The sequence below is a fragment of the Halichoerus grypus genome, chromosome 8 (assembly GCF_964656455.1).
Source record: "Halichoerus grypus chromosome 8, mHalGry1.hap1.1, whole genome shotgun sequence".
NCBI lineage: Eukaryota > Metazoa > Chordata > Mammalia > Carnivora > Phocidae > Halichoerus > Halichoerus grypus.
In genome coordinates, this window is record NC_135719.1 from 50,341,199 (window position 1) to 50,368,761 (window position 27,563).

The following is a 27,563-nucleotide window of genomic DNA, read 5'->3' on the forward strand; positions in this document are numbered from 1 at the left end:
GCGCTGTGAATTGTGTAAGACTGAAGAACCACAGACGGGTACCCCTGAAACAAATAATACATCATATGTTAATAAAAAGAAAAAGAAATAAAAGGGTTAAGTAAACTGGGGTTTTTACATTAGGTGGAAAATTAACAGTTCATTCATGAAGATTAGGTGACTTTTATTTCATCACTTTTATATATCCACTGTGATAACTATGTTAAAGAATGTGTATATGCAAAATTCTGGAAGAACACAAGTAAAAAAGATAACATTCGTTGTATAAAGGTGATAGGATTAGCAATTTTTTTTTTTTTAAGGTAAACTTTAAAAAGTTCAAGCCCCACAACCCTGAGATCAAGAGTTGCATGCTTTACTGACTGAGCCAGCCAGGCGCCCCTTCTACTTTGTTAAGTTTTTTTTTCTGTAATGCTGTGTGTGCAATAATTATTAGTTAAAAAAAAGTCTTGATTATGTATCTCCTCCTCCTCATTTTTGCCACTTTTATTAGTATCTTTTGCAGGAGTAAGTAGTCTAGCCAACTGTATTTAAAATTAGATGTATTGTTTTTAGGTTATTTGAGCAGTTGAGAGTTTTAGAAGTAAGGAAAATAAACAGTAATTTCAGACAACATTTATAAAGCTGTCTCCATTAAGAATGTCTTGCCTATGTTTTGCATGTTTTTAATTTTAATAGGTTTGCAGAATGGCGTCTGATTACTCAAGGACGTGTGCTAGCCCAGACAGTATTCAGACTGGTGATGCCCCCATTGTCTCGGAAACCTGTGAGGTTTATGTCTGGGGGAGCAACAGCAGCCATCAGCTGGTGGAAGGCACACAGGAGAAAATACTGCAGCCCAAACTGGCTCCCAGTTTCTCCGATGCTCAGACTGTGAGTTCTCTGCATATCTTACGCATTGGTAGATGACACGGTTTGCTATAAGTAGTGTTAAGAGGTGTTTGTTTGTTTTTTTAAGTGAGTGAAGATTCTTGTTTGTTATCTATATTGTTTCTATATACCGTGCTGTATCATTCTTTTCATCTTAACAGAAAAAAAAATTTTTATTCCATTTCCCTAATAACATGGTTTTCAAGTTTCAAAAAATTAAATTAGGAGCTGGATTTTTTAAAAGAATTATGAATGACAACAGACTTACCATTGTATTCAATGCAAATGGTAAATAAGACTAAGCAAAAGCCGGAATTTTCCTTTTGCCAGATTGGCATTTTATTTTCTTATTATGATTACTTTTTACATTTGTAGCTACCTTTTAGCCAAGCTACAACTTTCTATTTTATTACTAGTTTCATTTAAAGTTAGGTTTTTTCCAAATGAGTGTAAAATACATTTTATATGGTCCTTGCCATAATGGACTCTTTTTTTTTTTTTTTTTTAAAGATTTTATTTATTTATTTGAGACAGAGAGAATGAGAGAGAGAGAGCACATGAGAGGGGGGAGGGTCAGAGGGAGAAGCAGACTCCCTGCCGAGCAGGGAGCCCGATGTGGGACTCGATCCAGGGACTCCAGGATCATGACCTGAGCCGAAGGCAGTCGCTTAACCAACTGAGCCACCCAGGCGCCCGCCATAATGGACTCTTAAGGAATTTATAAGATAATTTTATTCCTTGCCCTTCACCCACCAATTATAAGATGAGGCTAAAACATTTTACTTTGTTGTTTTATTGAATCATGACAGGGTAGATACCCTGAAGAGATAAAATATGCATTAATTTGAGCTCAACAATAAAGTCACCATGAAAAGGCCATTAATAGTTTTCTTAATTTTCTGTTTAGTATCTCTGGAGATTCATGCCATATTCTGCTTTTAAAGACTTCTTTGAACCTCTTTGATAAAACTAGCATTAAATATTTTACTTTGATTCTCACAGAAGCATTTTATTTTACTGTTCTGTTTTTTTGCTTATAGATTGAAGCTGGACAATACTGCACTTTTGTTATTTCTACGGATGGCTCTGTCAGAGCTTGCGGTAAAGGCAGCTATGGGAGACTGGGCCTTGGAGATTCTAATAATCAGTCCACTTTAAAAAAGTTAACATTTGAACCTCACAGGTCCATTAAAAAGGTTTCATCTTCTAAAGGATCTGATGGTCACACCTTAGCTTTTACAACAGAAGGAGAAGTCTTCAGTTGGGGAGATGGTGATTATGGGAAACTCGGACATGGAAATAGTTCAACACAGAAATATCCCAAGCTTATTCAGGGCCCTCTGCAGGGAAAGGTATGTGCTTTCTTTTTGTATTTGAAAGTAATTAGATGTGCTGTGCTATAAGTGATTATATGTTTCAGATTTTGATGTGTTCTTTCTGAAGTTCCCCCCCACCCCCAAATCCTTTTTATGTTTTGTATATTTGCCTTATGGTTTACCAGACACTTTCACATACATTACTTAATTTTAATTCTTATAACAACTTTGTTAAGGTAGTTATTATTCTCATTTCACATGAGGAAACTGAGAATCATCCATTTCACAAATACTTGTTCAGTATCTTCCAAGTGCCAGGCAGTGTTTTAGGCCTTAGACATACAGTAGTGAACAAAACAGACAAGATCCGTGGTCTCATGGAGCTTTTAATCTGTGGATACAGATAATAAGTAAGCACATAAAATAATTTCAAATAATAATAAAGAAAAAATTGAGTAATGTATTAGATACTAACTTGGGTGGGGTGTGATATTAGGTAATGAGATCATAAGGTTGGAGGAGGTGGCATCTTAATAGAAATGAGACATTTTGAGTGGTTAACTCACTTGCCTAAGATCACATACAAATAATTAGCACCATTAGAAGCTGAACCTAGATCTCCTCTTCTAATTTCTATTTTACCTTTCTTTAAAGAAGTGAAGGTATTTCCCTGAACTTATATGCAATTATACAGGTTCCTCTATTTTAAGATTACATTCTTGCTACAAAAGTTTTTTTATATAAGACCTTTTTAAAGTTTAAATTTTTATATTATACCAGAATTGCAAGTTGGGACACTTTTCCTTCATGGGAGGTTGTCTGACAAGATTGGCTATCAAATGAATTTTACTTTATTATAACTTGTAGTATTTTAACTTAGACATCAACCCCAAAGCAGTGAGCTTTGGAATGTTCCACTTGACAGCATCATGGGATACTTGATAAGAGTATGAATGTGGGGCTCTAAGGAAATTTTCAGATAAATACTATTTGAAGTTGTATTTTTCTAGTCTTTCTAGCACCTTCTTTCTTCCTTAATTCCAATTCTTTAAACATTTTTTTACTTGTATTCCTTTTAATGTCCTATTTTTTAATTTTAATTTTATTTTATTATGTTATGTTCTATTTTTAATGGAAACATTGCCAATTAAATATAACTTAGTATGAATGTCATAAAGGAAAAGTATTCCAAAAAGTAAATTAATAACTTATAGATAAAAATTTCAGAAGTTTTTAGCATATTATCCAGAATGTATTAGGTGCTCAGTGTTTGTTTGTTTTTAAATTTTATTTATTTTAGAGAGAGAGAGAAAGATTGTGCATGAGTTGAGGGGGAGGGGCAGAGGGAGAAGCAGACTCCCAGCTGAGCAGGGAGCCTGATGCAGGGCTCGATCCCAGGACCCTGAGATCATAACCTGAGCTGAAGGCAGACACTTAACTGACTGAGCCACCCAGGCATTGCATGGTTCTCAGTATTTTTAATTGAATCTAAATTTTGAATTTTCTAAAGTGAGTTCTGATTTTTGGAGATTGAAAAGATACAGAGTAATTAGTATAGATATTTTTTTTCTGTTAAATCACTATTTTGATCAGTGGTAAAAGCTATGAGTCATCTCCCAATTATGTTGCTCTATACTCTTATTCCCCTGATTCTACCCATCAACTGTACAGCTAATTGAGGGTAAAGAGATACTGCTAAGAGTTTAATTAATATAAGCTTATATACTGCTTAGATCTTTCTGCATTGGTAATAGTCACTATGTTTTTGAGAATTATCCCTATTATGTAATGACTTTTTCTTGATTAGCCAGGACTGTAGGTTTTATGTTAACATTATATTTTTTTATTGTTCCAATTGTTCCATGCATGTTTAGCCCTTGCCAACTCTTTGAGTAAAGACTTGATTGGTGATACAGTATTCTTGCAAGTGATTAGATTGATGTGTTCAGGGCTCCTGCTAACCTTCACAGTGCCTTTGTGTGAATTAAGGAAAGTTATCATCTTCTTCGGGTGGAAGCCAGGTTTCATGGCTTGGCACACAGAGCAGAGGCTGTATTTCAGCACTTTCATGACCTCAGGCACCCTTGTCCTGGGCACAGCCTCTACAACTGTACATGGCAACTTCTGGATAAGTTGTGAATATCAGTATCTCTGGTCTCTGTGCATAAGATCAAATCTGAACTATATGTTTTAGCATATTCATGTTCTTCATCTTGGTGTGCTTTGTGTGCCATGCAGGTAGTTGTTTGTGTGTCTGCTGGGTACAGACATAGTGCTGCTGTCACAGAGGATGGTGAATTATACACATGGGGTGAAGGAGACTTTGGAAGATTAGGTAAGCTTTTTTAAAATTGAAGTTACTCTCACAGAAAAATAGAAATGATGGTTACAGAGAAGCAGTGAGACTAGATTTAATAGGCCAAAAAACTGTTAATTATTTTGTTAGTTTTAGCCCAGAGGAAGATAGTTTTATACTGCGAATACCTGGATTCTAATGCTGAAATTTAAGCTGTAATTAAATCTAGCAAGTATTTACTGAGTACCTATTATGAGCAGACACTGAAGGATTTCAGGGACAAGAAAGATACCGTCATGATCCTGAAGTGTGTGTGAAAACAAGTTGACATGAGCATGATACTAGATAGCATTAGACAAGTGCTGGGAGAGGAGCATATATAGAATATTCTAATGATTCACTGAAGGGACTGTGTGTCTCAGTTTGAGAGCAGCCTAGAAGATTGGATGAGAAGATAGCTGGAAATGATTCTGTCTTTCATATTTAATTGCACTTTAAAAATACCTCATTTCTATCATTAACTTAAAATGTTTATTTTGCCTGTGAAGTAATGTCCTAAAGAAAGAGTTAACAACATTATTCTTTGTTGTGTGTGTTTTATCCAAGGTCACGGAGACAGTAATAGCCGTAACATTCCAACATTAGTAAAAGACATTAGCAATGTAGGAGAGGTTTCTTGTGGCAGTTCACATACTATTGCTTTGTCTAAAGATGGGAGAACTGTATGGTCTTTTGGAGGAGGAGACAATGGTATGTAAAAAATTATTTATTGATAGCTTTGGGCTTGTTTTCTTGAGATTTAAAAAAAATATACTTTTCTGTTGTACATGCCTATTGTAGGAAAACTCTCTAAAGATGAGTAGAAATTTTAGAAATTTAAATGAACTGTTTCAATGAATGTTACTATAGCCATTGTTAAAACTTACATAGGTAGACCTCTAAGTATATATGTATTTATATAAACATGTACATGTATTTCCACATAGATGTCTTTTTTGAAAACCAAAGCAGACATGTATATATCTTAGATATTTTATAACCTGGTTTTTATCTGACAGTATTTTTTGAATATCTTTCTCTGGCTATACATTTTTCTAAGTAGCTCAATGTATTCCCTTATGTAATTGTAATACAACTTAAAAAAATCAGTTTATTATTGAGTACCTAGATGGTTTCCAAATATTTTTCTGTATCAAAAACTATACAACGAATGACTAAATCCTTGTCCACTTATTCACAACTACAGTGTGAATTTGCTTATTCAAATTCACAAAGCAGTGTGGGATTGCTTATTTTCCCATGTCTTTCAACAACAATTGGTATTAAAAAATAATTTCAGTAGTGAAATGGTATTTAATTAATATTTCCTTGATTCTTAGTGAGGTTGAATTTATATGTTGTTGGCCATTTGCTTTTCTTCTTTAGTGATTTGCCAAGTTTTCTATTTCAGGAACTATTGGCTCTGTTCAAAAATTAAAAATAATTAGATACATACAAACTGCTTGTTACAACCTATTTATTACATCAGCAGATTTGAAGTTAGAAATATGACCACTAAAAGTAGAGAAAGAAAAACAATTTTCCATATCTCTCTTAAAGTGGTTTTAATTGCTTGAAATTAAGATTCAGAAGCCTGTTGGTTGGTTGTTTCTTTCTTGTAACAAAAACATTCATTTGTTCACCTCCTCTGCTGTCAGAAACAGAGTTTTGCACATCTGTCAGGTTAGTGATAGAAAGATGAGTGATATTTATCAACATGAATACTTAGGTAAAAGAACAGAGTTTCTTTAAAACAAATAAATTGTTTAACTTGAATGTGCTTTTTTTTTTTTTTTTTTTTTTCTTTTTGGTAGGCAAACTTGGCCATGGAGATACTAACAGAGTGTATAAACCTAAAGTTGTTGAAGCTTTACAAGGAATGTTCATTCGCAAAGTTTGTGCTGGAAGCCAGTCTTCACTTGCTTTAACATCAACAGGGCAGGTAGGAATAAGGAATGATCATAAAAGGATTAAATTATTTCAGAGGAGTAGGTGACTAAAAAGTAATAATCATAATTAAACTTTAAAGTTAAAAAAATACATTTTACTTTTTAAGATTTATTTATTTGAGAGAGAGAGTGTGGGTGGAGCAGAAAGAGAGAGAGACAGACAGTCTTAAGCAGACTCATGCTGAATGCGGGGTTCCACATGGGGCTTGATCTCAGGACCCTGAGATGAGGACCTGAGCTGAAACCAAGAGTCAGACGCGTAACCGACTGAACCACCCAGGCGCCCCTTAAAAAAATAACATTTTAAAGGCAATCTATTGAAATGAAGTATTTTCTCCTGTTTGAAGAGGTAGAGTATTTGCAAAGGAACCAGATTTTCTCACCTGGCCTGTGTGACCCAGATAAACCCATCCTCAGCCCCATTCTTTGTATTAACAGGTTTTATAAAACCTTTTTAGCACTCAGCACCCTTTAAATTTTTTCCTAAAAATTATGGATAGTGGGAGAAAGTGTGAATAGATCTTGTTGAAACCAGTGATAGGAACTAAGAAGGCAAGAAGATGATCAAAAGAGGGTAAGGAGAAATTTCCATATGGAAGATGATCTGAGAGGGATAGGTGTTTCTAAGAAAGGGCTAGTCAGGCTTAGGATAGTCAGAACTTTACGATCCCTTTATTAACTTTTGAACCTCTATGTGCATATTTTGACTTCTCTCTGTTTTTTGTTGGTGATGGAGAGGGTCCAGGTATGGTGATAGACTTAGTAATAATTTTCTTCTTACATCCATTAGCAACCACAGTGAAAAAGTGAGCTGACCACTCTTTTTCTCACATGTAGGAATCCATTACGTACCAGGTAGTGGTATAAAAATGTTTTCTGACTAATTCACAAGGCAGATGATGAACAGCAAAGCTGAAATTAGCGTATAGTGTAATTATTTTGGAGAGACTAGAATGCCTTGTGTCTTAAAAAATCAAACTCAAACTGTTCATTACCCTATATTTCATTACATTAGTCATTTGTTACAATGCTGGATGCTGCCTTAAAACCTGGAACTTCTCTTTTACATCTTCCTCACTATGGGTTTTGTGGTAAGAATCTATGAATTGAGGCCAGAAGATGCTCACTTGCTTAATGTATAGCCATAGGCAAATCACAGACTTCCCTTGATCATCATGTGGTTCTTTTGTATGAGAGGGGTAATGATATCTGCTTTGCTTACAAATGATCATATAAGGTAATTACATGAATTGAAAATTTCTATAAATTACCAAGTACTGTTCAACTATTAGTTGCTAATAATGATAATACATTTATTACATTGAATTTCAAAGGAACTTGTGAGTTAGTTGCTATATAGAAGAGTTGTATCATGAGTATGCTAAGTTATGTGAAATCAAATATATATACTTAGGAAAAAATAAAGTGAGAGAGAAATACGTTTAAATGACAAGGGTAGTTCTGTTTACCATTATACTTGCTGAGCATGAGATGAGCAACATTTGTTTTTCCCTCAGTCCTCTCAGGCCACTTCACTGCTGACTTCCCATCATATTAAGTGTGATTCTTATGTTGAAAAATACAGTATGTATATTTTATACAGCAAGGTCCCTAAATACAAGCCAGATATTTCTTCATCTAGTGTTCAGCCAGAGGAACATGGCAAGAGCAGACTCTAGCTATATGGATCTTACTGAATGACAGAACTGTATTGTACTTGATGAGTGATTTAGGAAATTTTGAATGACTTTGACTATGTATTTTTTCACCTTACTTGTCTTTAGTTCTTAACCCCTTCTAACATCTACCTTTAGTGTACTGGAATTTTGTTCTATTTTTGTCTTAAGTAGTTCTCTAGCAACTGGTACAAGTATTTGCTGCTCTTTTTTTTGCTTAAGAGGTTTAACCTCTCAGTAGTCTTTACTGAAAGAATTGCAAGACAAAAAAATTCCCGAACTCAGTGGCATAAGGGTAAGAGTCTATATGATATTACCAGAACCCACCGAAGGAAAAAAAAGTCACTCAGTTTGCTAATTGTTTTGATTTGGGGCTGCCCATCTGATAGTCATTCACCCTTTTATCTTCCTCTTCAACTCACCTTTCCCCTAAGCTTCTTAAATCAATCAGTGGTGGTTGTTGTATTAATTAGCCAAAAATGAAGATGATCGGAGAGCTGTGTTGACTACTGCTTCACATGGCCCTCTTTGTAAGTGATCATTAAAATTATTATAACAATGAGGTGATGTGATTTTTAACTGAATCATAAACATCAGTTTTGTGACTTATATAATTCATTTTATATGTTCACACCTTGGTCTAATCAACCAAGAAATATTTGTTGAGACCTGCAGACAGAGTAGGAAACATATGAAAGAGAAGTTGTAAGATAGCAACAGTATTTCTAAGCTGCTAAGATCCTTCTAAGATCCTTCCATTTTTTCTATGACCAGTTATTTTTCTTTTCAGCTCAGCTGCTTGTCTGCCTGTATAGTGAACATTTAAAAACAGCAAAATAAATAACTATAAAATCTTTAACAATCAAAACAGTAAATATTATTTTTAACAGCAGAAGTTTATTATTTATTTTTTTCAAGATTTTATTTGAGAGAGAGAGAGCAAGTGAGAACACAAGCAGGGGGAGGGAAAGAGGGAGAAGCAGATTCCCTGCTGAGCAGGGAGTCCAGTGCGGGATTTGATCCCAGGACCCTGGGATCATAACCTGAGCCAAAGGTGGACGCTTAACTGATGGAGCCACCCAGGCACCCCAAAAGTTATTTAGTATCAAGCCACACTCTTATTTTTTAATTTATTTTTTAAAAGATTTTATTTATTTATTGAGAGAGAGAGAGAGCGCGTGCACATGCACGTGAGTTGGTCAGGGGATGGGGGGCAGCGCAGAGGGAGAGGGAAAGAGAGAATGCCAAGCAGGCTCCAGACTCAGTGTGGAGCCTGATGCAGGGCTCCATCTCATGATCCTGAGATCATGACCTAAGCTGAAACCAAGAGTTGGACACTTAACCAGTTACCCTACCCAGGTTCCCCTAGATGATATTTATTTTTAAACAACGTAAGTCTTCAACCTAATATCTCAGGATATTATATGTAGTGCTTTTCTGTTTGTTTCAGGTCTATGCTTGGGGCTGTGGAGCTTGTCTAGGTTGTGGTTCTTCAGAAGCTACTGCTTTGAGACCCAAGCTTATTGAAGAACTGGCTGCCACAAGAATAGTTGATATTTCTATTGGAGACAGTCATTGTTTGGCTCTTTCTCATGGTAATGTCATTTGTTTTTAAAAGAAATAGTATTAACTATTATCTTCTATAAATGTATTGCATTTAAATTTGGTTTTTCTTTATTTTATTTTTAGATAATGAAGTTTATGCCTGGGGCAATAACTCAATGGGGCAATGTGGCCAAGGAAATTCCACAGGTCCTATTACTAAGCCAAAAAAAGTGAGTGGCTTAGATGGCATAGCTATTCAGCAGATCTCTGCTGGAACATCACATAGTCTGGCATGGACTGCTCTTCCTAGGGATAGGTAAGCATGCCACATTTAAAAATTCTTGTGTTCTAATAACAACAGAAACACCAGTGAAAACAAAAATAATTGTACTTTGTTCATAAAATGCCCTTCTGAACATTTCTAGTATTGATTTTTTTACTGTCACAGAAATGACATCTAGAGTTCTTTCGATTTGAGTGTTGAGGCTATATTATATAAGCAAGAAGTTATAAGTTATACCCTCTATTTAAGATAGTTTCTTGATTTAAGTGTCTTTTAAACATTTTGAATTCCTTCTCTGTCTCTAGATCTGATTTTAAAAATTAAATGTCTCCATATTAAGAGGAAGTTACGTTAAAATACAGTCAGAACTAGGTTTTATTTTTTATTTTTTTAAAGATTTTATTTATTTGAGAGAGAGAGAGCATGAGTGAGGAGGGAGGGAGAGGGAGAAGCAGACTTCCCTGCTGAGCAGGGAGCCTGATGCAGGTCATGATCCCAGCCCTGACCTTGGAATCATGACCTGAGCCGAAGGCAGATGCTTAACTAACTGAGCCACCTCAGTGCCCCAGAGCTAGGTTTTATTAAATAGTTGATTAGCCTCAGTGGCCTTTGTCTGGTTGGTTTTTTTAAAACAAGCAGTGGCTATACTTTTAAACAAAGCAAGTTGCTTTTGCAGAAATTTAGCTTTTTCCTAAAGAGATAACCATATCTTTTTAGAAAATCAGGTAGATGATTTTTATTAGGAGTGTGAATTTTAAGGAATTTTAGGGTTGTTTCAGATATTTTCAGATGCATGTGGGCTAATTTAAACTTGGCATATATTATATTTGCATTCCAGACCCTTGATTCAGATGGATTTATTATGACATTCTTTTTTTTTTTGATTTATGACATTCTTACCAATAAAAACATTTATAGATAATTACCCTCCAAAACAAAAGCTAAAAATATAATGAATTGATTATAAATAATTTGCTATTCATATTAAATTTGCAGCTTCCCAATTCATATGTAGATAGTTGGTTCCCAATATCTTGACAGTCTTCAGAAGAGTCTTTAGGAGTTGTTCTTTTTTTTTTAAAGATTTATTTATTTATATGAGAGCAAGAGTGTGAGTGTATGTGAGTCGGGGAAGGGGCAGAGGAAGAGAATCCCAAGCAAACTTCCCACTGAGTGTGGAACCTGATGGCGGGGCTTGATCTCATGGCCTGTGAGATCATGACCTGAGCCAAAACCAAGAGTCAGATGCTTAACTGACTGAGCCACCCAGGTGCCCCAGGAGTTGTTCTTTTAATAGCTTTCAGTTTATTGTTCTATAGAGTCAGGCTGTTTTTCTTAATATGAAATATACATTTTATAGACCCTTAGAACCAGAAGACTGTAGTAGATCCTGTGGCTCAGGTCTTGCCTTTAAGTGAGTGAATACCCAACTTTTCAAAGCAGGTTGTGGTTATATGTTTTCTCTTTGAAGAACTCGAGGGATAGCAAATTCTTTGTTTTCCTTGGTTGCCAAAATGTGAAGGGTTTTCACTTTTATAATTAAGAAGGCCTTCTGTATATTTTGTTGAAGGCTTTCAGCTTTATTAATGGTTTAAATTTTGTTTTTGATCATGTGTGAAAATTCCCGTTAAGGTTACTACATGATTTTTTTTTTTTTTTTAAGATTTTATTTATTTATTTGAGAGAGAGAGAATGAGATAGAGTATGAGAGGGGGGAGGGTCAGAGGGAGAACCAGACTCCCCGCTGAGCAGGGAGCCCGATGCGGGACTCGATCCCGGGACTCCAGGATCATGACCTGAGCCAAAGGCAGTTGCTTAACCAACTGAGCCACCCAGGCGCCCCACTACGTGATTTTCTTATGCTTCCTTCTAGACAAGTTGTTGCATGGCACCGACCTTATTGTGTAGATCTTGAAGAGAGTACCTTCTCACACCTGCGTTCTTTTCTTGAGAGATACTGTGATAAAATAAACAGTGAGATTCCCCCACTCCCTTTCCCTTCATCAAGGTATGTTTATATATGTATATTGGTGTGTGTGTGTGTTATGTCTGTTAATTACTCATTTTGAGCTTGATTTTTCTTTTTCTGTTTTCCCCTCAATTATATTAAACTTCTTTAGAATCTAAAAAAGAGCTAAACTTAGGTACTTATTGATAATGACCTTTAGGAAAAGTTACCCATAATTTCATGAATCACGTTTTAAAAATCACTATTGGTCATAATTTGACAAAATTTTTAAAGAGAAAAAATGTTACCCAAACTGGATAGCACATGATCTTTTATGTTCCAGAAGTTCACAGCACTTTGTTTGGTTTCAGGGAACACCACAATTTCCTCAAGCTGTGCCTGAAGCTGCTTTCAAATCACCTTGCTCTTGCACTTGCGGGAGGGGTAGCTACCAGCATTCTTGGGAGACAGGCAGGTCCACTTCGAAATTTGCTTTTCAGACTGATGGATTCAACTGTCCCAGATGAAATTCAAGAGGTAAGCATATAGGACTTGGAATCTGTATCTCAAGGCACATCTTTCCCTAAAGTTGTAGCTCATAAATTCAACCATATATTGGAAAACTTCAACTGGATGCTGTTTCCCTTACTTGGTGGAAGTAAATGTTTTCTTGGTGGAAGTAAATGTTTTTGATTAACTCATCCTTTAAGACAAAGGTCAGTGTCATCTTTGGGAAGCCTTTCATTCTCTGCTCTCCTGCCAGGTTAGGTTTCTCTTGTATGTGTTCTCATTGCATCACATTGTATTGTAGTTGTCTGTTCACAAACATGTCTGTCTTTTCCACCAGAGGATAAATTTTGAGGACAGGGACCCAGTTTTATTTTTTATTATGGTAAAATACATATAACGTAAAATTTACTGTCTTAACCTTTTTTTTTTTTTTTTTTGGGAGAGAGAGAGAATCTCAAGCAGGCTCCATTCCAAGCTTGGAGCCTAATGCAGAGTTCGATCTCATAATCCTGAGATCATGACCTGAGCCAAAATTAAGAGCTGGACGCTTAACTGATTTGAGCCACCCAGGTGCCCCTATCTCAGCCATTTTTAAATATAGCTTAGTGGTATTAAATATATTCATAATGTTCAGCCATCATCACTACCCATCTTCATAATTCTTTTCATCTTATAAAATTGAAATTCCATACCCACCCAACAGTAACTCCTGATTCTCCCCTTTCTCCAGCTTCTGGCAGCCACCATTCTACTTTCTGTGTCTTTGATTTTGACATTTTAAATATGTCATATAAGTAGAATCATAAACTGTTTGTCTTTTTGTGACTGGCTTATTTCACTTAGCATAATGTCCTCAGGGTTCATCCATGTTGTAGCATGTGTCAGAATTTCCTTCCTTTCTAAGGCTTAATAATCTTCTGTTGTATGTATATATCACATTTTGCTTATCCACTCATACATCATCTTTATGACTTTGGATTAGGCAATAGTTTCTTAGATATGACACCAACAGCACAAGCAACCAAAAAAAAAGAGAGAGATAAATTGGACTTCATCAAAATGGAAAACATTTATGCCTCAAGGGGCATTATCAAGAAAATGAACATACAACTCATACATAGAATGGGAGGAATATTTGTAAATCATATGTCTGATAATATTCTAGTTTCCAGGGGCACCTGGGTGGCTCAGTTGGTTAAGTGTCTGCTTTCGGCTCAGGTCATGATCCCGGGGTCCTGGAATCGAGGCCCCCCCCCACCCCTTTCCGGGGACTCCTGCTCAGCGGGGAGTCTGCTTCTTCCTCTGCCTCTGCCCCTCCCAACCCCGCTCATGCTTGCTCTTTCAAATAAATAGATAAAATCTCAAAAAGAAATATTCTAGTTTCCAGAATATATAAAGGATCTTTACAACTCAACAATAAAAAAGATAAATAACCCAACTTTATTTTTAATAACCCAGCTTTAAAAATGAGCAAAGAATTTTGAATAGACATGTTTCCAGAGAAAATATGCATATGGCCAAAAAGCACATGCAAAAATGCTCAACAGCCTTAGTCGTTAGGGAAATGCAAATCAAAATCATAATGAAACACTACTTCACACCCACTCAGTGGCTATAATCAAAAAGACTGAGGATTGTGTTAGTGAGGATGTAGAGAAATTGGAACTCTTATATATTGCTGGTGGTAATGTAAAATGGTACAGCTGCTTTGGAAAGCAGGTAGTTCCTTAAACATTGTTACCATATAATGTAGCATTTCCACATCTAGGTCTGTACCCAAGAGAATTTTCACTCAAAAACTCGTACAGGAATGTTCATAGCAATATTATTCATAATAACCAAAAAGCGGAATAAACAAATGTCTGTCAACTGATAAATGGATGAGCTAAATGTGGTATGTCTGTACCAGGATAATCTTATTCAGGAGTAAAAAGAAAGGAGATTTTGATAACATGCTACAACATGACTGAACCTTGTAAGCATTATGCTAAGTGAAAGAAGCCAGTCACAAAAGGCCACATATTATATGATTGTATGTATATGAAATGTACAGAGTAGGCAAATCTATAGAGAAAGAAAGTAAATCAATTGGTTGTTAGGGGTTGGAGGAGGGAGAGAGGGGAGTGACTGCTAATAGACACAGAATTTCTTTTTGAGGTGATGAAAATGTCCTAAAATTAGAATAGGGGTGATGGTTTCACAACTCTGTGAATATACTAAACCACTGAATTTTATACTTAGAAAAGGTGAATTTTATGACATGTCAATTACATGTCAATTAAAAAAAAAAGCAAAAAGGATAACTCATTTTTTAACTGGAAAGACATATCCCTGGCATGTGGGTAGAAGAAATATTAACCTGGTGGTGAATGGGAACTTTGATGTTTCAATATTTATCAGGAATTAAAGTGTAGTATTTTTAAAAGGTCAAAAAGTACTGGCATAAAATAAGGAAAGTAAATTTTAAAAATTATCTTTAGAAATTGTTTATTTATTCCTTGACTGTCCTTGGTAGTTACTCTATTAGGAGAGTCCTTGGGAGATGAATTCTCAGGATGTGTACAAAGCTGTTTCTGTTCCTTATCTCTGAAACTTCTAGTAACTAAATCTGTTTGTAGCACTCACTGTTGCTGCTCTTTTTTGTTTCTTTTTAAATGCTTTATTTTGAGTCATTTGTAGACTTAAGGAAAAGTTGCATAAAAAATAGAGTTTTTTCACTCAGCTTTCCCAATGCTAATGTCATACATAACCATATTACAATTATCAAAACCAAGAAATTAACATTAGCTTCATACTATCATTACACTAAACAGCTTATTAGAAATTTGATCAGTTTTCCAGTAATGTCCTTGTTCTTTTGAGGAATCCTATTCAGTATCCCATACTACAGTTAATTATTGTTTCTCCTTGGTCTCTTACACTGTCGCAATTCCTCATTTTTCCTTGTCTCTCGTGACCTAGACAGTTTGTGAGTACTGGTCAGTTATTTTATTGAATATCTCTGTTGTTTTCTCATGATTGGACTGGGGTTATGCATTTTTGGCAAGAATGCCACAGAAATGATGATGTGTCCTCAGTATACCACATCATGGGATTCATGGTACTGGTGTATTATTACTGGTGTGTCTTATTACTGGAGATTTTGACCGTGATCACTTGGTTAAGGTGGTGTCTGTTGGGTTTTTACCTCCATCAATAGCTTCTGAGAGAGGGTAGTTAGGGAAAATATTCCTTGAAAATACACTCACAATGAAGTAGTTTGTGAATTGAATATCTTCATGAATAGTTGAGGGCATAGAATTCTAATCTAAATCATTTTCCTATTAAGAATTCATGCTCCCGTAGAAGTCATTGTCTTCTAGCTTTCAGTGTTATTACTCAGAAAATCAATGCTCTTCAAGCTTTTATCCTTTGTATGGAAATCTGCTTTTCTCTCTGGATTCTATAGCAAGTTCTATTTGTCCTTTGTGTTCTCACATTTCAAAATAATATGAACTGATGTGGGTCTGTTGTTAACCATTGTGGTTTGTACTTGGGTGGACCCTGTTAATTTCAAAACTCATAGTCTTCAGTTTTAAGAGGTTAGCTTGAAGTATATTGTATATTGATTTCTTCTTCATTGTTTTCTATGTTTTCTCTTTCTGGAACTCATTATTGGGATACTAGAACTCCTGGATGAGTCCTCATAAGTTTTCTTGTGTTTTCTTTCCTGTTTTCCATTTTCCCCCATCTACTTTATGAGAAATTTAATTTTATATTCTAAACCTTCTATTGAGGTTTTTTAAATTTCTTCCATTGTATTTTAAATTTATAAGAGCTCTTAATAATCAAGTGTTTCTTTTTTCTAGTCCAACACCCTTATTTTACTGATAAAGAAGCTATGACCCTGAGAAATTATGAGGCCTAAGATAATGCATCTGTTCTTAATAGCTACCTGGATATTTGTTGGTCCAAGTCCTTCTTGTTTTAAAATTCTTAACTTAGGGGCACATGGGTGTCTCAGTCGGTTAAGCATCTGCCTTCAGCTCGGGTCATGATCCTGGGGTCCTGGGATTGAGCTCCACTTCGGGCTCCCCACTCATTGGGGGGCTGGCTTCTCCCTCTCTCCCCACTCGTGCTCATTCTCTCTAATGCCCTCTGTCTCTCTCTCAAATAATAAATAAAATTTAAAAAAAAAAATTTATTTACTTATTTGAGAAAGACGGCAACAGAGCCTGAGCGAGCATGAACTAGGAGGTGAGGGAGAAGCAGACTCCCTGCTGAGCAGGGAGCCTGATGCGGGTCTCGATCCCAGGACCCTGAGATCATGACCCGAGCCGAAGGCAGATGCCCAACCTACTGAGCCACCCAGATGCCCCAATAAATAAAATCTTTAAATAAAATAAAATAAAATTCTTAACTAAATGCCCAGTTCTTAGGGAGACCTTCTGTGAGCCCATAGGCCATGTTAGTTACCTGTGTGTGTGTTCATTCAAGTTTGTATTTCATTTTACTTCCCTATATGTGACTTCTTTCACACTTAAAATTACTTGCTCAGGGTCTCTTTCCCACTAAACTATAGGCTTATGAAAGCAGGACTTTTGTCTGTCTCGTTCATTTCTGCATCTATAGCACTTTGCAAAGAGTCTTACCAGGCCCAATGTTATAGAGTCGGTACTAAATATTTGTTGGATGATGATTAGCTATAAGTGGCAAATTCAGAATATGTATTCTAGACGAACCATGAGAGACTATGGACTCTGAGAAACAAACTGAGGGTTCTAGAGGGGAGGGGGTGGGGGGATGGGTTAACCTGGTGATGGGTATTAAAAAGGGCACGTACTGTATGGAGCACTGGGTGTTATACGCAAACAATGAATCATGGAACACTACATCAAAAACTAATGATGTAATGTATGGTGATTAACATAACAATAAAATATGTATTCTAGTATACTTAAAGACATCTAAAGGATTGCTTGCTTTCTTTTTTCATGTCACTTTATTCAGACTTCTGTGATCTACCTTCTTCAGATTTCCATGATCCTAATAGTCAGTGCATTTATTTTTCATGTGTTTCTGTTAAAAAGATAAGGAGTAGGCCCGTAAATACACTTTTCTTTTTTGATACTAGGTGGTAATTGAAACTCTGTCAGTGGGAGCAACCATGCTATTACCTCCATTACGAGAACGTATGGAATTGCTTCATTCTCTTTTACCCCAAGGACCTGATAGATGGGAAAGCTTATCTAAAGGACAGGTGAGCCTTTGCATGGTATCTAAGTAAACCAGTAATATCACAGACACTGAAATAGACTGAGAGGGAAATAGAGCTATTGATTACCATGTATTCAAGGAATAATACTTTATGGGTTTAGTAAATCCTACTATTTAATGTTTTCTGCTGGAAGAGTTCCCAGAATTCTAGAAGGTGAAGCAAATGATAATCTATTAAGTGATTTGGGGCTAATTATTAAAATTTAATAATTTGTTGCTTATACTATCAAACCAGAGACATTTTGGTTTATAGTGTGCTAAGTTGAAATCAAGGTCATGTGCTACTGTTGGTTCCATGCCCAGAACGTTGTTTGAAATTGCTTATATAAAAAGTAAAAGGTGACTGTTACGAAAATGTATTTGAGGACATGAATGTGCTATTCTTTCCATTTTTAATATCTTATGTACATTAAAATAAGTATATTTTGCTCGACCAAGTAGAACTATCAATTGTAGAGTTAGAGATTTCAGGGGAAAAGTGGTACTCACTGGCAATATCATATCCACAGATACCTCCAATGAGTAGTTTTCAGTAGTTTAGATTTCAGGTGATTTATTTTAAATATTAGAATAAATAGTTACATTGATAAGTCTATAGAAGAATATATAGTATAATTTATCTATTGACATTTCCTACTCTTACAAGTCCTAAAATCATAATGCAGAGAATACCATTTGCTTAGACTTTTGGGTATTATAGTAAAAGAAGGAATAGAATGCTGTAAGTTACGTTTTTCCAAATGGTATCAGTGGAATAGCTTTTCTTTTAATTATATACTTCCTAAAATATCAGGATATTAAGTGGGATCCTTTTTTTTCTTTTAAAGTGCATTTTAAGCTAATTATTTGTACGTATTTCATTGATGAAAATATTTTTCTTTAGAGAATGCAACTGGATATCATTCTGACAAGTTTGCAAGATCATACCCATGTAGCTTCCTTACTTGGCTATAGCTCACCTTCTGATGCTGCTGACCTCTCTTCTGTGTGTACTGGCTATGGAAATCTGTCAGATCAACCTTATGGCACTCAGAGCTGCCATCCAGACACTCATCTGGCTGAAATTTTGATGAAGACTCTCTTAAGAAATTTAGGATTTTATACAGTAAGTTGCTCTTTTTCTTTGTAGTAAAAAAAAAGAAAAAGCTTGGATTTTTTTTTTGTTTGTTTTTTGTTTCTTTTTTGGAGGGGATAGGGATGGCTTCAGGTTAAGGTAGTTTGACATTTAAATACATATGAAATAAATAAAACTCTAGACTCCACTCCCCCAGAGGCAGAAAACATGTGTCAGACTTCTGAAATATGTAGGAGCCAAACGACTTGTAATTGAGAATTCCAAAAAGATTTTTTTTAGAATTTTACCAAGTTTTTCTTATGTTAATGTTCAGGAACAAACATAAAAATAGTCACCAACATTTGCAAGAGAAGAATAATGAGGAAGGGATTAACCTTACCAGATACAATCCTGTAATTACAGTGTGGTTAGTACTTACTAAGAATAGGCTGGTCAGTAGGAGAGAAGACAGTTAGGATGCTCTTAATTCTTAAGTGTTTCTTAAATCCACCTCTCACCCCCCCCCCCCCATTTCTATGGGTTCTAACTCACAGCGTCATGACCTAATGCCAATAGCAGTGTTGTAGTTATTGTCACTTTTTGCTGGTCTCTTCTCTGCATCTTTCTGCTGGAATAACCTCATTGTATTAAATTAAATACCCCTTCAGGCCCTTCATCATTTGGCTTACACACCACTCATCTGAGCTCGTGGACATGGCATTACCGGTTTCCAGCTTGCTCAACTAATCTGTGACTTCTTCAGGGAAGCCTTACCCAAATAACCCTGTGTAACTGTGTAATTATAACTTGGTATAACTTCAGCAATTTTTAGCAACAAGGTGTACTGAGTGACTTAACTTTGAATGGTTTGTGTATCCTTTCATATTGTTTCCTAGACCTTGTCAGGGTCAGGTCTGTATCTTCTTCTGTGGAAGTCTTAGTGTTCTATTCGGTCCACATTAATAGGTCGCTAAATCCGAATGACAGTTGGGCCTATATAATTATTTTCTTTCAGATTTAAGAATATAAATTTGATCTGATGTTTGGCTGCACATGGAATGGGAACAATGTCGTAATGTCATTTGTTATTGACAGAACATTTTTTTCCAAAGTTGTGAGGAATATTTATGCGGCATGAAAGTAGTGCCTTACTCTTACAGTAGACTGGCTGTCACTGTCAAGTGTGAAGCCCCTGGGATTCTTAACACCACAAATACAGTTTGATGCACTTGTCCTTTGGAAGAAAACATCCTCCTAGTACTGTGATTTGATAGTTTTGCCTTCAGCACTAGAAGCTGCTGCCAGGTAATTAGTGGTACATCGTTAGGGCACCTCCTTGCATAGCTGCTACGTATACTTTAGGCAAGAATCTAGCCTCCTTGAGTCAGAGCTTTCTTAATGCTTTTATTTGTCCTTCTTACAAAGGAAGGTATAATCTTGCATTTATATAATTAAAAGTGGCACGTGCACAATGATGTGTACACATTTGACACTTTTGAGCTGCATATTCAAAAATGGTTAAGGTGATAAATTTGATATTGTATGTATTTTACTACAATTAAAGATAAAATTAGTGAAAAAAATAAAGTAGTGCCTTTTTAATGTCATTAGGGCTGGGTAGATATGTATGTTATATGGAAATGGAAATAAAATACTAACTGCTTTTGGGTGAAAATCATAAATTATTATTTCTTTCTGAAGTGATTTAAACCAAATTTGTCATGTTCTTTTTACTTCTTTTTTTTTTTTTTTTTAAGAGAGAGAGTGTGTGTGATGGGAGGGTTGGGGAGATGGGAAAGAGGGAGAGGGAGGGCAAGAATCTCAAGCAGGCTTCATGCCCAGTGCAGAAGCTGACGTGGGACTCTATCTCATGACCCAGAGATTATGACCTGAGCTGAAATCAAGAGTCAGACGCTTAACTGTGACTGAGCCACCCAGGAGCCCCTGTCATGTTCTAAGATTTTGAAATGATGGTGCTTGTCTTAGTCTGTTTGGGCTGCTATAAACAGAATACCATAGACTGGGTGGCTTTTAAACAACACAGACTTATTCCTCACTGTTAGGTGGGAAATTCAAGATCAAGGTGCTGGCAGATTTGATGGTGCCAGCTTCTTGGTTCATAGATAGCCATCTTCTTGCTGTGTGTCCTCACACGGGGAGCTCTCTGGAGTCTCTCATGAGGGCACTAGTCCCTTCCCAAAGGCCCCATCTCCAAATGCCATCACATTGGGGATTAGTTTTCAACATACGAATTTTGAGGTGACACAAACATTCAATCTAGAGCAGTGCTTATTTGGCAGCTTATAATGGTGCTTATATGGCAAGGGCCTTAAAATGTGCTGAGACTCTGTCTTGCATATTGTAAACATAGACCATACTTTATGCATAAAGGTGTTCATCACATCTTTATAAGAAATACAAATTTTAAACAACTTAAATATCTAAAATGGCTAGGTAAATTATGGTATATACACTCAAGGGAATATTATGACCCTTAAAATTTATATACCCATGGTTTGCGAAGACAGATATTATTTACGAATCTTTTGGAAAAGAGAAGATTAAAAACAGTATGCAATATTACGAAAAAAATGCGAAAGTTACAAAAATCAGAAAGAAATACACTAAAAAATGTTAATAGTGATTTTCTTTGGGTGTTCACTAAATGGTGATTTTAACTTGTTTTTAAATACAGTTTTGTTATTTTCTAAATTTTTTACAAGGACAGTTTTTGTTTATTTGTTTTAATTTTATTTTATTATGTTAATCACTATACATTACATCATTAGTTTTTGATGTAGTGTTCCATGATTCATTGTTTGGAACCATGCAGTACGTGCCCTCTTTAATACCCATCACCAGGCTAACCCATCCCCTCACCCCCCTCCCCTCTAGAACCCTCAGTTTGTTTCTCAGAGTCCATAGTCTCTCATGGTTCGCCTCCCCCTCCGATTTCCCTCCCTTCATTTTTCCCTTCCTGCTGTCTTCTTTTTTTTTTAACATATAACGTATTATTTGTTTCAGAGGTACAGATCTGTGATTCATCAGTCTTACACAATTCACAGCACTCACCATAGCACATACCCTCCCCAATGTCTATCACCCAGCCACCCCATCCCTCCCACCCCCCACCACTCTAGCAACCCTCAGTTTGTTTCCTGAGATTAAGAATTCCTCATATCAGTGAGATCATATGATACGTGTCTTTCTCTGATTGACTTATTTCGCTTAGCATAATACCCTCTAGTTGCATCCACGTCGTCACAAATGGCAAGATTTCGTGTTTTTTTTTTTTTTTTTTTTTTGATGGCTGCATAATATTCCATTGTATATATATACCACATTTTTATCCATTCATCTGTTGATGGACATCTTGGTTCTTTCCATAGTTTGGCTATTGTGAATATTGTTGCTATAAACATTGGGGTGCACATACCCCTTTGGATCACTACATTTGTATCTTTGGGGTAAATGCCCAGTAGTGCAATTTGCTGGGTCATATGGTAGCTCTATTTTCAACTTTTTGAGGAACCTCCATACTGTTTTCCAGAGTGGCTGCACCAGCTTGCATTCCCACCAACAGTGTAGGAGGGTTCCCCTTTCTCTGCATCCTCACCAACATCTGTCGTTCCCTGACTTGTTAATTTTAGCCATTCTGACTGGTGTGAGGTGGTATCTCATTGATGTTCCAATTTGGATTTCTCTGATGCCGAGCGATGTTGAGCACTTTTTCCTGTGTCTGTTGGCCATTTGGATGTCTTCTTTGGAAAAGTTACAAGAACAGCTCTTTAAAAAATATTTTTAACTTGAAATAATTTAAAACTTACACAAGAGTTTCAAGAAGCAGAGAACTCCCTTCTACCCTTCAGCCAAATTAGCTTTACCATCTCTGTCTATTATTCTAAATCATTTGAGAGTAGTTATAGATGCCATGCTGACTATTCCTAAATGCTTAAGCATGTATTTCTTAAGAAGGGCATTCTCTTACATAACAACAGAACAATTATTCAGAAAATTTAACATTGATACAATTTAATATACAATCCATATTCAGATTTCTGTAATTGTCTTAATGTGCTTTATAGCAACCCCTCCCTCAAATGCAGGATCACACACTGTATTTAGTTGTCATTCTCTTTAGTCCATTTCTTTTTCTTCTACCTGTTTTTTAATTTAAGTATAGTTGACATCACTTATTTCTTTTAAAATATGAAACTAATTTAATTTCTGAGAATTGGGTTCAAATGTTCAATTGTGTCCTTTCACAACCATGTGAAAACAAAACCTTGACACAAGAGATACGGAAAGCAGTTGCATTAAAATGTTGAAGTATGTTGTCTGTGGGTATTGTACTGTTTTCTCTATATTCAAAGTTTCTGTAGTGAAACATGTATTACTTTTTTTTTAAATGGTAAAACACATTGAAATTGCTTTACAAGTTTTGCTAGTAGCTAATAACAGTGCAAAGATTTAAAGATTGATAATGGGAAAAAGGAGACAGTGGCTTCTTAAGTCAGAATCATTTATGGTAGGACTTGACTTTCGTTTTCAAGCACTTCAAATATAATCTTAATTTTTTTTTTTTAAATGTTTTATTTATTTTTTCATGAGAGTCAGAGAGACAGAGAGGCAGAGACAGAGAGAGAAGCAGGCTCCCCGCCTAGCAGGGAGCCCGATGCGGGACTCGATCCCAGGACCCTAGGATCATGACCTGAGCCGAAGGCAGACGCTTAACCATCTGAGCCACCCAGGTGCCCTATAATCTTAATTTTTATATCATCTTAGGATCAAGCCTTTGGAGAGCTAGAAAAGAATAGTGATAAATTTCTACTTGGAACATCATCTTCGGAAAACAGTCAACCTGCTCATCTTCATGAACTCCTGTGTTCACTGCAGAAACAGCTGCTGGCATTTTGCCATATCAATAACATTAGTGAGGTATGTGATTCTTTGCCTTTTATGATGATCTCCCAGGGACCTTGAAACTCAGATATTTGGGTAAGCATGATATTTCTGTACCTTGAATCTTTCACAGTAGTAATTTAAGAACTTTCCCCCAGCAGAACTCAAGCAGCGTGGCGCTGCTTCATAAACATCTTCAGCTCTTGTTGCCTCATGCCACAGATATTTATTCACGCTCTGCAAATTTGCTCAAAGAAAGTCCTTGGAATGGCAGCGTTGGAGAAAAATTAAGAGGTGTGTTTGGTACTGGATTTGGCATTTAATCAGTGGTTGTAAAGCAAGAATTCTTAGCCTTCGCAAAGCCTTAAGAGACCTGAAACCTCTGAGTGGAATAGGAATGATCTTGACTCTCCTTCCTATTGAAGATCCCTTTGATTTTGGTTTGGGAGTGATGGTAACTGTGATTGATTGATAATGACTAATCTTCAGAGATGCTAATTGACATGAAAGAGCTCTAATTTAAAGATGTTTCAGTGATACTCAAAAAGATTAATTTTCCAGCTAACTGAGCATAGTAAAAAAAAATAAAATAGAAGTTCTTTCTTAAGAAAAAAAAGATTAATTTTAAATGGCATAAAGTGAATTTTTATCTGCTGTTTCTTTACCTTTCTTTAGCATTTGCCAGTGTTCCGCTTTCCTTCTTGAAATGCTTTCTTCTCTCTGGGTTTCTGTGTAGTCACAATCCTGTTTTGCCTTATATCACTCTGATCACTTTTTTTCAGTTGTTTCTTATAAGCTGTTTTTCCTTGGACATGCCCTTTAATGTGTAAGATCCTCAGAATTTTGCCTTCAGCCCTTTTTTCTCCCTGAATGATCTGATCTGGTCCCATTTCCTTTGACCACCACGTGTCTATTGATTTCCATATCTGCATCTGGCTGAGAACTCCTTTATCACACCAAAGCCTTTTCTAGTTACATATTGGGTGTCTTTTCTTGGTTGTCTCAAAGGCAACTAAAATTCAGTATGTCTCTCCGAAACCACCTTATCTCTGAAGTTCCCCAACTGAATAAAGAAAGAAAGAAAAACTGAGAAACTAAAACCATTGCTTACTAGACACCTCCATTTTGTTGTTCCACAGGTATTTAAAATTTAATCTCTTCAAATGGAGCTCATCTCTGATGGTCCTTCCACCCCCAATACAATGAAATATGGAAATAAAATTAATTTAAAGCCAGTATAGATAAAAGACAGATGCTTTGAAGTGATCTTAATTTTTTTAAAAAAAAGTAAATTTGGTTTAAAAAATATAGTATGTAAAGATCATGAGGGTAGGAGTTTTTAGCTCTTTGCTCGTGGCTGTCTCCCTTTCACCTAGAACAGTGCCTGGTATGTTGTACCCAATAAATATTTCTTGAGTAAATCTAAAAATGAGGATAAATTTGTGAATGAGAAATTCATAATGCATTTTAAAGGGAAGCAGCTGTAATCCTTTGAATTTGTTGGCACAGGGATCTATGTGCTTTCCCACAAAGTGTCTGTTGGTGGTACTTTGTGAAAGTAAGTAAATACTAATACCACATCAGCTACCAGGTACATGTTCAACAAAGAGTTATCGAATTAGTATACTCTAGTTCTAGGCTAAAATAGTATTTTTTAGGTTTTTTTCTTTTTTAAGTTTGAAACAATTGATCCATGTTGAATTTCTTACCCTTCATAGATGTGATATACGTCTCAGCTGCAGGCAGTATGCTTTGCCAGATTGTTAACTCTCTACTGTTACTCCCCGTGTCAGTGGCACGGCCTCTGTTGAGTTACCTCCTCGACTTGTTGCCACCTCTTGATTGCCTTAATAGACTCCTGCCTGCTGCCGCTCTTTTAGAAGACCAAGAGTTACAGTGGCCTCTTCATGGTGAGTAAAGATAGTAAAACAACAAATAAGGCTTTTGGGAAAAGTTGTTCCTCTTGTGTGCATCAGGTGGGTCATATCTGATACTTGGGTGTTTCACATAATCAAAAGGTAAGGTTGTTATGGTCTAAGAATTTGTAGCCTAAAGGGCGACTGAGATGAGAAAACTCAAAAAGTTGCTCATATGTAAGTAACAGTGTCATAAATAGGGTCTATATGGTTATTAGGTTTGAATAGTATATTTCATTGATTCTGAGACACTTTTATTTTTTTCTTCAAATTTTGACATCGTTGAAATTAGGATACATCTTGTACTGGATAATAGGAAAGCATTCTTTCAAAGTTCAGTCAGCAGCATAGTGACACATTTTACAATCAATGGATTGATTTGATTAAAAAGTTCTATTTCTTAAATGAAAAGATCTTTAGTTTTAAATCTCTATTTGACAGTAAAATATTTAGTATTTTGGTTGGATGTATAGATAACTGAATGTGGAAGATGGAAATTGGGAGTCTATGTGTATGGGGTTTTTTTGTTTGTTTGTTTTTTAAGGAACTTTATAGGAAATAGCATTCTGATTTTAGTTATGACACTTGAATTCAGTCTTAATTTATAAAATGTTGATGATTTTGATATTCAGTTGGATATAGTTTTGAGTACTATGTCTAGAAAGCATTGTGTTTTTCCATTGAAGTCTATCATAAGGCTGTCAAAGGAGTTTGATTACTAAGTCTTAAAAACCTTTCAAGTGAGGCCACATGTTTTATTAGAAAGAATCCTGGACTAAGGCATAAAGCTAGTGACATGGCTGTATTATCTAGGATAGGTTGCTTATAATTTCTTAAGCCTTGGTTTCTTCTGGAAGGATTGGAATTGGACAAGATGACAATGAGGGCCTGTCTTTAACATTATATGGTTCTTTGACAGCTGGATTTAGATGAAGTCAGGTGTCAAGGTTACAGCTGTAGCAGGATGTTAATTAGGTTTTATATGGAGCCATTCCAGGTTTACTCTTCTTTTTCTAAAGCATGTCAGAACTTGTTAAGATTTACTCTTTCTGTGTTAGGTTGGATTTTTGCATCTATTGTCATTTTTACTACCACAGTTATCCTAATCTCATAGCATCAGTTTGGAGTCTTCCCTTTTTTCCCTTTGCTCTGAAATGATTTGTGTAAGATAGAGGATATCTTTTTTTGAAGGTTTAGAAGACTTCATCTATAAAACCACCTGGCATTTAGATAGACTCTGGCTATTAATTTTCTTACCTTAGTGGTTATTTTTCTTTTCTAGCTTTTTGTTTCTTCTCAGATCCATTTTGGAAGTTGATATTTTTCCAGAAAATGTCATTTTGTTTTTCAAATTTATTTTTTTTATTTTTTAAAGATTTTATTTATTTTTTTGAGAGAGAGCTAGAGCATGAGAGAGAGCATGAGCTGGGGGATAGGCCAATGGAGAGGGAGAGGCAGACTTCCCACTGAGTGGGGAGCCTGATGCGGGGCTTGATCCCAGGACCCTGGGATCATGACTTGAGCCGAAGGCAGATGCTTAACCGACTGAGCCACCCAGGTGCTCCTCAAATTTATTGGCATAAAATTGTTCATAGTACTCATTAACAGTTTTTTAAAAATCCCTAGTGTAACTGTGGTTACATCCTCTTTTTTATTCCTGATATTTGAATTTATGCCATCTTTTATTAGAAGTTTGTATATTTTAGGGGTGCCTGGGTGGCTCAGTCGGTTAAGCAGCTGCCTTCGGCTTAGGTCATGGTCCTGGGGCCCTGGGATCGAGCCCTGTGTCTGGCTCCCTGCTCAGCAGAGAGCCTGCTTCTCCCTTTCCCTCTACCTGCCACTCTGCCTACTTGTGCTCTCTCTCTATCTCTGTCAAATAAATAAATAAAATCTTAAAAAAAGCAAAACAAAAAAAGAAGTTTGTCCATTTTATCAGTCTTTTTAAATACTAGTTTTTGGCTTTGTTGATCTTCTTTGTTTTTCTTAAATGATTTGATTCACAT

At 36.0% G+C, this 27,563-nt stretch overlaps 1 protein-coding gene across 14 annotated transcripts in view; it reads left to right on the plus strand.

Annotated features, from left to right (window-relative positions):
- The window catches only part of HERC1 (HECT and RLD domain containing E3 ubiquitin protein ligase family member 1), a 188,747-nt gene that overhangs the window by 53,571 nt on the left and 107,613 nt on the right, over positions 1 to 27,563 (plus strand). For 12 of the 14 annotated variants that reach the window (XM_078079228.1, XM_078079231.1, XM_078079238.1 and 9 more), the window contains exons 4-17: positions 679 to 873; positions 1,911 to 2,222; positions 4,425 to 4,521; positions 5,089 to 5,232; positions 6,336 to 6,463; positions 9,597 to 9,741; positions 9,836 to 10,007; positions 11,848 to 11,982; positions 12,294 to 12,459; positions 17,546 to 17,671; positions 18,572 to 18,793; positions 23,528 to 23,680; positions 23,803 to 23,938; positions 25,363 to 25,554. In XM_078079228.1, coding sequence (XP_077935354.1) covers positions 679 to 873; positions 1,911 to 2,222; positions 4,425 to 4,521; positions 5,089 to 5,232; positions 6,336 to 6,463; positions 9,597 to 9,741; positions 9,836 to 10,007; positions 11,848 to 11,982; positions 12,294 to 12,459; positions 17,546 to 17,671; positions 18,572 to 18,793; positions 23,528 to 23,680; positions 23,803 to 23,938; positions 25,363 to 25,554 — 2,323 coding nt within the window. The remainder of the gene's footprint in view (positions 1 to 678; positions 874 to 1,910; positions 2,223 to 4,424; positions 4,522 to 5,088; positions 5,233 to 6,335; positions 6,464 to 9,596; positions 9,742 to 9,835; positions 10,008 to 11,847; positions 11,983 to 12,293; positions 12,460 to 17,545; positions 17,672 to 18,571; positions 18,794 to 23,527; positions 23,681 to 23,802; positions 23,939 to 25,362; positions 25,555 to 27,563) is intronic. The other 2 variants (XM_078079232.1, XM_078079241.1) reach the window with 1 other exon arrangement.